Consider the following 13,341-nt stretch of genomic DNA (forward strand, 5'->3'; position numbering starts at 1 on the left):
TTTTATAAATTGATCATGCTAAGTTTTAGAAATTTTATGTTCTTTTATAATCAAATCCTTATAAAATTATATGCGTGTAAGTTAAGTGTAATTAGATTAATATTGACGAAATTAAAGTTCTCTATTTAACCGACACACTTGACTGGATCCGTAATTGTGCTGAACATATTTCGAGTTATCTTCTCTTTTCGCAGTAAATTGAATTTTCTTCTCTATCCTCTATGAAAATGTACATTAGGACCAACAATGCACAAGTGCATCTCACATGACGAGCACGTGATACCAGTCATTCACTCAATTCACTTAAGCAATATGTAATTGTAATCGAAAGATTAATCATATCTCCACTAAATAATGCTGGGGTAAACTATCTAAAATTGAGGTTGGAAGAAAATTAATTAAATTCTGAATATGTCTTACAGGGCCCTGCCAACAGCAAAATGGTGCTGAATTTTCACGACTTTGGTGTGTACAAGTCAGGAAGCAACGACTGCGCAGGTCATGTTGAAATTCGTTACAGCCTACCGGGACAACCGGGTGTTAAGTAAGATAATACGGATTCATTAAATTATATTGACAATATATCTTGAATATTCGCTGCATTTCTGCAATCACACGTGCATACTGAACGTTTGATACTCTTAGCTCTGACACAACCCTAAGTGACCGACTCCGAGGACCTGCACCTAAAATGTGTTGAGGTCAAAACTCATTTCAAAGCTTGTTACTAAAACTTGAAGCTGAGAAAGTGTGTACAAAATAGTATCAAGCAGCAATCTGCCATACAAAATCAGATCAAAATAATGAGGCCTTTTTCTGTTGAAATACATACATTGATCGTATTTTGGTTAGTTTATATATTATCCCCCCTTCAAAAGTGATTGCATTTTCTGTCATTCATTGATGTCAGTTTATGTATACATGATTACGAAATATTCTAAATATAAATCTTAGAAATGGTATCGGTACATGTGCACTCAATCAAAATGAAACGAATTTGATTATTAAATTAATTTTATGTCGAAAAGATATTGCAGACGAGCTATCAATATTTTTAACCTTGTTTCAACCAAGATTACAAGTAATGAGCACTTAGAACTGATGTTATTTGTAATCATATTTTTATTTTTAAGTGTTAACATCAGGCCTCCTTGCACATATATTAAGTGCATTTTTTTCTTTCTTTTTAGCTAAGGATTGTGAGTTCTATTCTTACATGTTATTATATGATGGTGGCTTTCTGGTCAATACCTTTCGCTTGTTCCAAATTCTATTAGCCCATGGCAATGCATGTGGTGCCAGTAGCTTGTACTTCACTGATGGGCGTTTTCAAGTGTATATTGATAAATGAGGGCAGAATTTGTCTGCTCTATGCGGTGGTAATAAACAGAAAATGTTATGAGAGAGAGAGGGAGAGAGAGAGAGAGAGAGTTAGTTTAGCAAGTAACGTGAAGGATAGACATTAACAAATGATCATATTCATATAATTCTATAATAGAACAACGAAAGGAAATATGTCGTTGCGGAAAACATTAATCAATGTGAGGACAATCTAGTTTTCAGTGAGATGGAGAGGGAGGAAAGGAAGAAAGAAAAGAAAAAGAGTGAATAGTTTTGCAAACAATCCAGAGAATAAAATGAAATGAAAAACTTTGAAAACTGCTTGTACTTCATTGAGCCATTTTGTTAATGAAAAAGGAAAAAATACCGAATTGCAAAAAGATATAAATGAATCAATTCGTGGAAGAAAGAAAGGAGAGAAAATATACCATAAACCTCCTTAACAATTGGTCAACAAATTAAATTCTGAAATACACGATAGTAGTGTCCTCCCTCTATTTTGGTTGACATATAATTGCAATATTTTCCAATTTCCGCATTCCTCCCTCCAGAACAATTTGAATAAGTCACGGTATAAATTCCGCTTAACTCGTCCTAAAACAATATAGATAAGTCATAGAAGTTAAAGCATATGAATATCTCCAGGGGGTTGGACTGCTATAAGTTTAACACTTTAAATCAATTACAAAACATGGGTATGATCATGCGAAAAGTCGAAATAGTTAGCGAGCTGTATGCTGACAAATGATATAGCATTAGAATTGTTTTAAAAATAAAAAAGAGAAACAGGGGATGTTGAAAATGAGGCGCATAGGCGAAAAGTGTGACCTAGGTCAAAAAGAGAGTTGATCATATAAAATGAGAACTAATACCGTGATCATATAATGAATCAGACAATATTTTCTTCTGTGATAACAGTGATAATATAGGGTGGTAGATTCAAAGGGTGTTGGCAGAGAAAACGCTGAAGCGCATTCGATTTCTCTGCCAGTACCCTTTGTGGGTTTTAACGGGATTTTTCAGCACATGATAAGTTATATATAGCTGACAGTATATTTGGTGGAGGAAGAACCCGGGCAAAGTCCAGGAGGAACCACCTACCCACACGAAGCTGCTAGCAAAGCTTTCTTAACTACTCGCATTAGCTGAGCCTAGACTAGAACCCACTCGGACAGAGGTGAGATGCCAGTGATCTGTAAAGACGAACGTCTCAGACCCCTTGGCCACCTGGGGCCACATGACATAAAATATTCTGAATGAAATGATATTGTTAAGTTATTGGTACTTGTATTAGACATCTATAGAATTTTTGTTATTGCTTTGATTCTTGTTATGCAGGTACTGCGGCAATGGCTTCAAGAAGTCCATCATGAGTAACACAAATATGGTGTCACTAACTCTTCATGCAGCACCAGAGAGAACAAAGCAAGCTTTCAATGCGACTGTTACTCTAGTCCGAGGTATAATCATCGCTTTTCATCACCCTAGAAAAGAAATACGCAGTCCATTTAAAAAAGTATAGAATTTCAATGTATTTTAGTTACCATTACAATGTGGACAATGGCTTGTTTGGTTTGCTTTATTTGTTACTTTCTCTATGCCTTATTTTATGCATTATGTTATATGTAATGTGGGTGACAAAATATCATATTAAGTTTTACTGATTTGTGTATTCTAATTTCAATCACGAACACAAGAAGCAATAGTCAGTGCTTACACTGACAATAAAAATGACGATTTGCTTTCCATGGGCAAGTAAGTTTACAAACAATAAGCTGTATTTCTTCTGAATGTTCTTGTGATCGATTTCGTTTTATCAGTGTGTTTGCAATTTTACTTTTCCATCTTATAAAAATCATAGATACAGCGTATAATGGATATATTTTAGTTTGTTCTGTTTCCTCGTCTATACGTTGATCAACAACCTGATCATTGTAGAATCCGATATGTGCTACACAAATGGGGCCAAGGACGGCAGTTATGCGGGTAAAGTGAACTACGGCCGTAACTTTGAGACATGCCTTTCCTGGGACAAAGTTACCAACTGTCCTCACCATATGTTCAACAATAAGTAGGTGTACCTTGAAATCAGTTAAACAACGAAATTATAAAATCAATACAAATGTAATAAAATGCTTAGATAAACTACGTAAAGTACTCAAAATCTGAAAAAACGTGTGAAAAAGAAATGAAGCCATTGGTGGTCATTGTAAGATAATAATAGTAATACTACTAATAATAAAGGTTTTATTTAGCAACGTTTACTCAGATTAGTTACAGAACTAATCTACCATGAGGACTGGTAGCTGTTATGTACAATACCGTATATACAGTACATACAACACGATGTGATAAATTGTGACTCGACACTAAGGAAGTAATTGATTATCAAAATAAAACTATCAAGCCTGGAACTTATGCACAGGCATCTGTGAACCCATAAACATATATAAAATATAAACTATCATCCTCTCTTGAAAAAAACATTCAGATGTGAAAACGATGCAAAAGTTCAGGAAAGCAAGCAGTATTTAGATTACTAGATTTGTTCAATTACCTTAAGATTAAAACCTTTTGAGACATCGATAACGAAACAAAAAAATGATAGGAACCTGCCTTATGTTACCGGGAATGTTGTTCCATACCAGTGGACCAGCATATTGACAACGATTTTAAAGAAAACTTTCTTTGGTCTTTGTATAAGGTAAGTTTAAACTTCTAACAGACCTTAACTTGGGAGTGTCATCATCATCTCTTAGGTGAAATGGTAAAATATATTGCATAGACAGGAATGGCTTTTCTGGGCACTTTATACATAAATTTGGCCTTTATAATTACTGTTCTTTCATAGCTTGTTAAATTACTTATAAAATATTCAATCCGTCATGGCAATTGTCTATACAATGATCTAGAATTAGGAGTGTTAAAAGTGTTTTTGTGTTTGAATTAGAGGTATTACCCCCCAAAATACAATATAGTAGTCATGATATGGCTGAATATAACTTTTATAAAACATGACCTTATACTGAAATGGAATATATGATTTGATTTCCTCAGTAGTCAAAGATAAGAATTAACCTTTTTGGAAACGTGTTTCATGGGAGTAGACCAAATAAGGTTGATATATACGAATACATTAAGAATTTTTGTTTTGTTTTAACTAGTAGGTTTTTCCTTTTATTCATAAGCATACTGATTTTCTTGTACAATATTTTAAGTCTTTTAATTACATATTGCAAATTATTTTTTGAACAGTTTTGGTTTTACCCGACTCAGATAGTGTTGTTTTATCAGCATAGAGGTCAGCGAAAAAACAAATTAAATTTCATATCTCAAGAGTTAAATCACTGATAAATAGGATGAATAACAGAGGTCTTAGGATTAAGCCCTATGGTAATCCACAATTAAAAATTTTACTTTCAGAAAGTTTACCATTTAAAGATACTGTTGCACTCAATCGGTTACGTAAGATGTAAACCAGTTCAGGGAGTTTTCATTGCAATGATATATTTTCAGTTTTTCAAGCGAAATATGATGGTCGGCAAGATCAAAAGCTTTAACGGTGCCTACCATTTCTCCTACATCTAATGCTTTCCGACATTTATCAGTCATAATTATAAGCGCAATTTCATGAATAAGATCATAAGTTTGTAGAAAGTTGAGAAAAGAATCATGTAAATGTTTTCTAGTAATTTGGAAAGACAAGGAAGAATAGAGATGGATATGTTCTTATTTACCTTATCTTTTGTTCCAGCTTTATACAGTGGTGTTACCTTGGCATATTTACATGTCTGTGGAAATTTATTGGACCTAATACATTCATTGCAAATGAATGCTATACTGTATAATATAGCAGCTGCGGATACCTTGGTCCAATCATATCATGTTCTGTCGCTTTAAACGCATCCATTTATAAATATACATTTTAACTCAGATTCAGGGCTCATTTGATGATCAGTATAAATCCCCTCATGACTGTGGGATACATTTTCAGATTCACTCTTACATTTCCCTGCAGCGAACTCTTTAAAATCTTTCCCGTTACCTTTTGGGTTATTTCTATTTTCATCCAGCACATTTTTTTATAGTGTGCTTGTTTCACTTGACGTATCATTTTGTTGAACTTTATTCCTCCGAATTCCATATGCAGCTTGATTTCCTATATATTTTATATGGTGTCTTTGCTTTATTGTATCTAGAATTTCTCGAGAGAGTCAGGATGGTATTGGTCTTTCTTTATCCTGTGGTTTTTTTTAAAGGGACATGATTGTTGACTGTTTCTATGAAAATATATATTCAAGTACCTAAAACAGCATCAGTATGTTCAAAGATATGGACTGTGTTCCATGGAATCTGTTTCAGATTTTCCAGGAATTTAATTGTATCAAAGTTTTGATCAGATATTATTTATTTTTATTTGTCATTGACTTGACGTGTTAGAAAAATTGCAAAGTGGTCATTGAAACCAATCTATGAAAACATTACTTCCGATCATTTTGTTTTGTATTGGTATAAGCATGATCTATAAGTATTTTGGAGGTAGATGCTGCTCTGGTGGGTTCATTTATCTATCGCTCTGTACCAGACTAAACAATACAATCCATCCAGTTCATTTTTATTTGATCATTGAGAGGTTTCCCTTTATATCACCTAGAATGTAAAATACCTTTTCTTCATTTGAAGTTTGAATTTTTTGAAGTATTCACACCAATCAGTGTGTGATAGTGGGGGTTATTACGCAAAACCAGCTAAGTAGGGCTTAGATTTTATGGAGTTATCTGTAGCCAAATTGTTTTTGTTTCCTGTATTTCTGTGTCTTCCCTTCATGTAGTAACATTACCAGTTTTAAATACACAAGGTGCCCACCTCCTTCTCTTTCCTATCCCTATGACAAGGTTTGTCTTAGCCATTGATATACAAATGTTCACTGATTTTCTGTGAACATAGTTTCTGAGAGTCTGTCTAGATACCTCTCTGCCTTTCTGTGTCTCTTTTTGTCATTTATCATTATTATTATTATTATTATTATTATCATTATTATTATTAACAGGGACATAGAGTATGATTTGACTGGCAATTACTGTCGAAACCCTAATTCTGGGCTGGGACCATGGTGTTACACTACTGCTGACACCTGTAAACGGACTTACTGCGACGCGTGTCAACTCCGTAAGATATTTGCCTATTTTCAATATTGATAATAGTGAATCAATCATAGGATCATATCCTGTCAGAGAATGTATAAATATGAAAGTTCTGTTTCCAAAGTCTCTTTAACAAAAATATCAGGTATTTATGTTTCTGCTCAAATAACCGTTTTCCTGACGATTTAAGTTTCAGGACCTTAAATAAATAAAATTAAAGTGCTTGGATACAAACACAAACTGTTGTGAAATTCTTTGCCAATACCGATTGTATTCAGTTTTGCATTCAAAATCGTCCAAAACAATACTAGGTCCTGAAACCGGGAAGGTGCTGGAAAGTTGTAAATTTTGAACTTGTATTAGGCAAAAATTCGCATTGTGATTGTATCATTCCATGCAGATTCTGACCAACACCTGTTTTGCATATGTTCAACAGTTTGTTCATTGTTCCAAGGATATAAATGGCTTTTTAAAATCTTTCAGTGAAATGTTATGACATATTTGATGACTGCAATATTTTGATCCGCAATAACTCTAAGTTATGTCAGTCGAACGAAGAGGCTATGAGAGGGTGTCGAAAAACATGCGGTTTGTGTCAGTCTGTTCCCCAAAGTGGCCCAGGTAACCTGTCTTCTTTTACATGTGTGCTTCAGCTAGGGTTGTGGCTTACATCTTAATGCTATAGTTGTAGTTTAAAGCTCTAAGTTGTGTAACAAGATAAACCGGGTTTGGATCACATTACAATGAAGACACTAAGAAAGATAAACAAAAATACTATGTTTATTTATAGATGATTTAAGGTGGAAAAAATCATATTCCAAACTCGTGCGCATAAATTCTAAGACTGGAGTTTTAACACAATGATGCGCACTGAGTTGTATTACTGACCGATAACTGAAATAATATAACGAAAGATGATACGTTTCATAACTGGCACGAATTGTAAGATGCAATATAAAACTAAGAGTCAACAATAATAAATGAAATGAAATTTAAAACAAAAAGCACAAAGGAATCAATTATTCACTCAAACAATGATAGGTGAATTTCAAAATAATGATATGGTTTCACTCAAACATTGATAACTGCTTTTACATAAACAACGACAATGTTTTCGCTCAAACAGTGAATAATGATTTAATGTAAATTTGGACGTGTATCGTGCGGCATCCAATTCATAAGCACAAGGTATTTCCAGCCCCACCACTCTGCACAAATGGTCTGCCCCTCACGGTCTGCCTAATGATCAGTAGAACATCTTGTTCCCTGCAGACATGCTGGACCTGAAGTTTTGGTCCCTCACCACGAGATCACCACTATCTTCCTCAGGACCAACGTCACCACCGACATCAGCACACTGGGTAGATACCAACCCAAATTAGCATCACGGCTAAAACAACACCTACAGTAGGGTGCAGATACAAATACACAGCATTGCTCTGTCACTATCGCTACAGCACTCCGTCACTTGTTGAGCCCTTCACCCCTTATCAGCCCTTTACCCCCTTTCAGTTCTACAGCTGCAGATATTTCGCCGTAAAGTGGACTGCTTACTGACAAGACTTTCCGTAATGCGAAATTTGAATGTACCATAAAGCCTATATGTACACTCAGGCCGACAAGAGGGGTGGCAACAACACTTTTTAATTTTCTAAGAGAATTTTTTTGTTTCAACAAGAACTTGGAGATGCCCGGGTGTTTCTTACCCCCAGAGCCCGTGATCCTCTATCGTAAGCACTTCGCTCATGCAGCATAGTGTACCGAACTCACAACATTGACGTAATGCATGATATAGATAAACTATCCTCAGGTAACACTGTGCACAAAAATGAAACCCGAGTACATTCTATTCCAAATATTCATTAACATTAACTATACACATCCCCGTGAGATGTTGCAGTTATGACTGTATTTTACATCTTTGTGCAACAGTTAAGGCTCTAGTTTGCATATATATGCTACAGTTAGGGTTTCGGTGTGAATCTATGTGCTACAGTAAGGCCTGCAGTTTACATTGTATGTGCTATAGCTGGGGCTTAATTCTGCATATATGTGCTACAGTTATGGCTGTAATATACATATATGTGCTACAGTAAGGGATTAGGCGTTTATCTGTGCCACAATTGTGTTATGGATCTATTGGCAATGGCAGTCGGTTTGCTGTGTGACAAGGTTTACCGGCGAAGGAAGGTAAAATATGAACAAAAGTTATCACGCAAACGTTTGCACACAGGAGAATTATAGTAGAATATAAATTTACTCCCAAAATGCGTGGCACGTTTCCAATGTTAATATCTTTGAAAACATTCATGGTTTAACTTGACAACTAGCAAGCGATAAGTAATTATGACAATAAAAATTACACGTCTTTAAGTTAGAGCGAGGCTTTATTACTAAAATAAATTCATCTTCGTGTCTTTAGTATCTCTTAACTCATTTGCATCATTCTTTTACAAATTCTGAGGTGTTTAACGCCCAATAAGTTCCACATACTTTAACATGTTCTGTGTTTGCATACATACTTGACACTGAATCTGATTAAAAGAATCTTTTCAAGAGAACATACAATATGATTCACATCCAATCGCCATGATAGGAATCCAGGGTCGTTCCTTATTTCTCTTTGTTTGTCAGTCACTAGCTACTAGCGACATATATTTTATACCAAATGCCTACAGAATGGAATATTTAATGTAACACAAAAAAACAACAGGACTATGGTAATATTTTGAAATAATAAGACACAAATGTTGGGCTGACATTTGTAGATCCATAGTGGATTACTTAATAGGAATGAATTACGTACGTACTGTGAAGGTTATATAACGTAACAGGTTTTATATTTTCTTCCTTCTTAATGCATCAGGACCTGACTAAATGGTTTCGTTTGGAATGTATTGGAATATATTCTGCAAATTTAATTCGAGTAATAAAGTTACACCAATGTTTACATATTAACAATGAAGTATACCATGCTGCAATATATTTAAAATGTTAATAAAGGACGGACCATTTCGGTCTAGCTACGCCTGAAAGTAAATGTCGGCAGAAAATAATTAAATTACCTACATACATGGCTATCTAATCGCGCAAAGTCCTAAGAGTGGGTTTTTTAAAAAAATATTTTAAGTAATGCAATTTATTTCACCACGTTTGGCAATATGGTAATATAATACACTTTATAATAATAAAAGCTTACGTTCATAGCTAAAAATATTATTAAAATCTGTCCACTTTTATGAGATTGATACCAAATGTCTGAATCGGTTGAGTAAGTCACCCTATTTAAGTAAATTTTGATTTGCCTCATTTCGGCCCCCTTTGTGAGTAGTGTTAACGAATTGCCATAACACGAAACGACCACGCCTATTCATTATCATTGTATCTTCGTAAAACTAAAGATTTTCTTTTCAAAATTCTACCACATTATTAAATAACTATTTCCTGTTGATGATTAAAAATTATGAAGTTGCTAAACATTGAATTAACACACATAGTGCAAGCTGCCTGTATGTCTAAGGACATCAGCTATTTCTTAGTCAGACAACACACAGTATGTAACAGATCACATGACTGGTTAGTGGCATTTGCATTTCAAATACACAACTGACTGACTAGGCGGAGTTTGATGATTCGAAGTTTGTACAAGATGAATCTTCTTATTGTTTTTGATCAAAATTAACTTCTTGTCTATACTTTCCCAGTATTTTTTTTAACCAAATCGACTCAATTTGCAAACCAAGCTTTAATTACACAAATGCTAATGTTTGACTGGTATACTGGTTTTTTTTGTGGTGGGGGTGTTATTATTTCTTCTTTTCTTCTTTTTTGTATTTTGTTTTTATTTTGTTTTGCTTTGGGTTTTTTATTTTTGTTATTTTCATAGACTGTCCATATTCAAGAATGACATCTATTGATCAGTATATAAGAGCTTAATAGAAAATCATAGCAGTATAATCACGACGTGTCCAGTTTGGTTTTATTTCACGATTCTTTATATTTTCTTGTTCAATTCAACGCAGACTCAATAATATTTTGAAAATTGAGTCCTTATGGAAGAATAGTGCAGAACTAAGTGTCATGCTGTTATAAAGAAAGTACAAACAGGATGGTGCAGAATGGTGAATTAAAATAAAATAATGCATTTTATCAGAATGGTTTAAACTGGTCCAACATCAGCGGGACAATGGCAGTTTCGCTATGAGCAAACAAATGTAAGAAAAATAAAGTAAAATAGGATTCAATTAAGTTGTTTGCGACAGCGTAGAGCTACACAAAAAATAGATTGGGTAAATTCATCATTTTGTTTAAGTTTCTAGTACGACATGCGATGTACCAGCGGTTCCAGCGGACGCAGTACCTACCATCAAACTGAAGACCTCATATTACGTCGGAGAAAAGGTCACGTTCCGGTGTAAAAGTGGCGGAAATGACATCCAGGCCATCACGTGCACCTCGGATAGGATTTGGACTCACCTATCTTACGTTTGCGGAAGTTGGTACTCACATATATTATCAGATGTAAAACATAAAATTTAATCGAATAACATAACATGTCTAAACCTAATCAAAACGACGACACCTGCATTAAGAAATGATCTGCCTTATAACAATGACAATTTCAAAGGTTCAGTAAATTAGATTATCGCACCTCGCAACCTCTGTTAGGAATCCAATTGTTTTTCGAGGCCACGTTAATTCCTTTCAACATATTTCTGTTTGGAAATTATTTTGTGTGTGTGTGTGTGTTTGGTTTGCAACCGATTTATGCCAGAAATGAAAGATAAGAAATTGTTACTGTGATAAATGTTCCTCACTGAACAGCAACAATTAAAAATGTTGTAAAAGGATTATATCAGAAGAAACATATGTCGTTTACTCTTTCGGGAACCTAGGACAAAGTTTGACGAATCTAACGGTCAGATAAAAATCTATTGAATTCCACATTTCACAAATCAACTATTTAACAATACAAAGCATGTTTACCGTAACCGTATAGAGTACTGTTCTTTATTGTAAAATCCTTTCGTGACCGCAAGCATTTGTCTCACAATTCAATGCTTCATTTTCATTTCCTAAGATATGAAACTCTTTTCATCTTGTCCCCAGAAAGAATTCATTGTTCCCACTAGAATGCAATGATCTAGTACAGTACACAAATAAATTCTACCGAAAATCTTTATTCAGATGTCAAAATACAATCTGCCTTGTTGTGTACCTTGTTAATCGACTCTCCAACAGGCTGGAATGTGACATTTTTGCATATTGTTCTGTCTAACAGCTTGTCCATCAGGCTGGAGTGGCCATGCTAGTTCCTGTTACCAGTTTGTCGATGAATCTGTGACGAAATCAGCAGCAGATAAAAAATGCGGTCAATTACATGCGGGCTCTCGCCTGACTTCGTGTTCAAGCAGTGAGGAGGCTGACGTTCTGTCCAGAATTGTGTAAGGCAATTGTCTTCGTTATGCTTAGAACTCTGGTCTACTTTACCAGCAAAGAAATTATTTATTGAATAAAATGAAAACAAATGTGGATGTGTGCTGATAGTAAATTGTGTTTATAGACTTGAAAAAATAACTACGTTTTATTTTGCAAGCTTGGATGATTTACAGAGTCTTCCAGAATCATATTCGGATTAAGCTGGAATTGTTATATTAATTGTTGAAACTCCATAACTACTGGTGTTTAAAAATATTTTTTTAAACATTAACCGAGCAGTGTTATAATCCATTTTCAGCATGCAAACTTGCGCTTAGTATCGAGTTCGCTTTGTTGTTGATTCTTGAGCATGGATCTTTGAACACTGCTTTAGACACGGTTATTTGCCTTCAGGATTTTTTTTTTTTTTGCATCGTTCAAAAACGTATAATTATATTGGACAAATGCACCACCGAAGGGTGCGAGTATTAAAGACAATAGAACGTAGTTTCGTTTTGGGTTTTTGTTGTTGTTGATAACCTAAATTAGAGCATAAATTAACCTTTGGTTATTTTATATAGAAATTAAACTACTTTGCAGAAGTCAAATAAGTAGAGTCTTCACATCTCACATAAGTATATGACAAGTTGACTGATTAACAGCAAAGATTTCGGCCAAAGAAGCTATTGAGAATTTTTCTTTAATAGAACTTGTTTCGATGCAAAGTTCTACCAGAGTTATCAAAACTGCATAATAATAATAATAATAATAATAATTCTATTTTTGAATATTGCATTAATCAATTGAGTTTTCTCAGTGGCGATAACCAAATGACATGGCTTGGAGGAACTGACCTGCAGCATCATGGCCAACTTAAATGGGATGACGGCACGGTCAACAACTTCTCTAATTGGCAAGGTACGAAAGTGTAGTAACATATTTTCTTTCTTCGTACATATAATGAAGAGAATCGAAGCTCTGATATTTTCCTATTCGAGGGACATTGGCAATTGCTTGTGTAATTATGGGGGTTTGATATCGGAAAACGGGTTACTTCAGATTATTTAAGGATTAGTTTATATTAAACTCATTGTAATGTCTTGTACCTTATGCTAGCCTTGTCCATGCTCCTGACAAATCTGGGATTTTAAAAGTATACGTAACAATTCTAGGCAAACCATGGTCAACAGGAGGAGATAGACACTGTCTAGTGATGCATGTGGGTGGAAACTGGACCAACGTCAGGTGTACAGAGCTGCACAAGTTTGTCTGCAAGTACAAGCCCGCAGGTAAACTGCATACAACATCCACTATATGTTCAAAGGAAACCTTTTCCAATCTCTTTTTAAAGAATGGAAAGAAGAAAGTAAAAGAGGGTGTTTTGCTCTTTAATTTATTCGTAAATGTTTCATTTGTTATCTGCAAGCCCATACTTTGC

The 13,341-nt window shown here is 34.6% G+C and overlaps 1 protein-coding gene across 1 annotated transcript in view; it reads left to right on the forward strand.

Moving 5' to 3' along the window:
• The window catches only part of LOC149800944 (uncharacterized), a 90,490-nt gene that overhangs the window by 68,048 nt on the left and 9,101 nt on the right, over positions 1 to 13,341 (forward strand). The window contains exons 16-24 of the mRNA XM_089955015.1: positions 423 to 544; positions 2,680 to 2,801; positions 3,280 to 3,412; positions 6,392 to 6,510; positions 6,969 to 7,106; positions 10,798 to 10,980; positions 11,767 to 11,929; positions 12,721 to 12,821; positions 13,076 to 13,192. Of these exons, the coding sequence (XP_089811141.1) occupies positions 423 to 544; positions 2,680 to 2,801; positions 3,280 to 3,412; positions 6,392 to 6,510; positions 6,969 to 7,106; positions 10,798 to 10,980; positions 11,767 to 11,929; positions 12,721 to 12,821; positions 13,076 to 13,192 (1,198 nt within the window). The remainder of the gene's footprint in view (positions 1 to 422; positions 545 to 2,679; positions 2,802 to 3,279; positions 3,413 to 6,391; positions 6,511 to 6,968; positions 7,107 to 10,797; positions 10,981 to 11,766; positions 11,930 to 12,720; positions 12,822 to 13,075; positions 13,193 to 13,341) is intronic.

This window comes from Sinohyriopsis cumingii, chromosome 4 (assembly GCF_028554795.1).
Source record: "Sinohyriopsis cumingii isolate HCF-2022 chromosome 4, ASM2855479v2, whole genome shotgun sequence".
Taxonomy (NCBI): Eukaryota; Metazoa; Mollusca; class Bivalvia; order Unionida; family Unionidae; genus Sinohyriopsis; species Sinohyriopsis cumingii.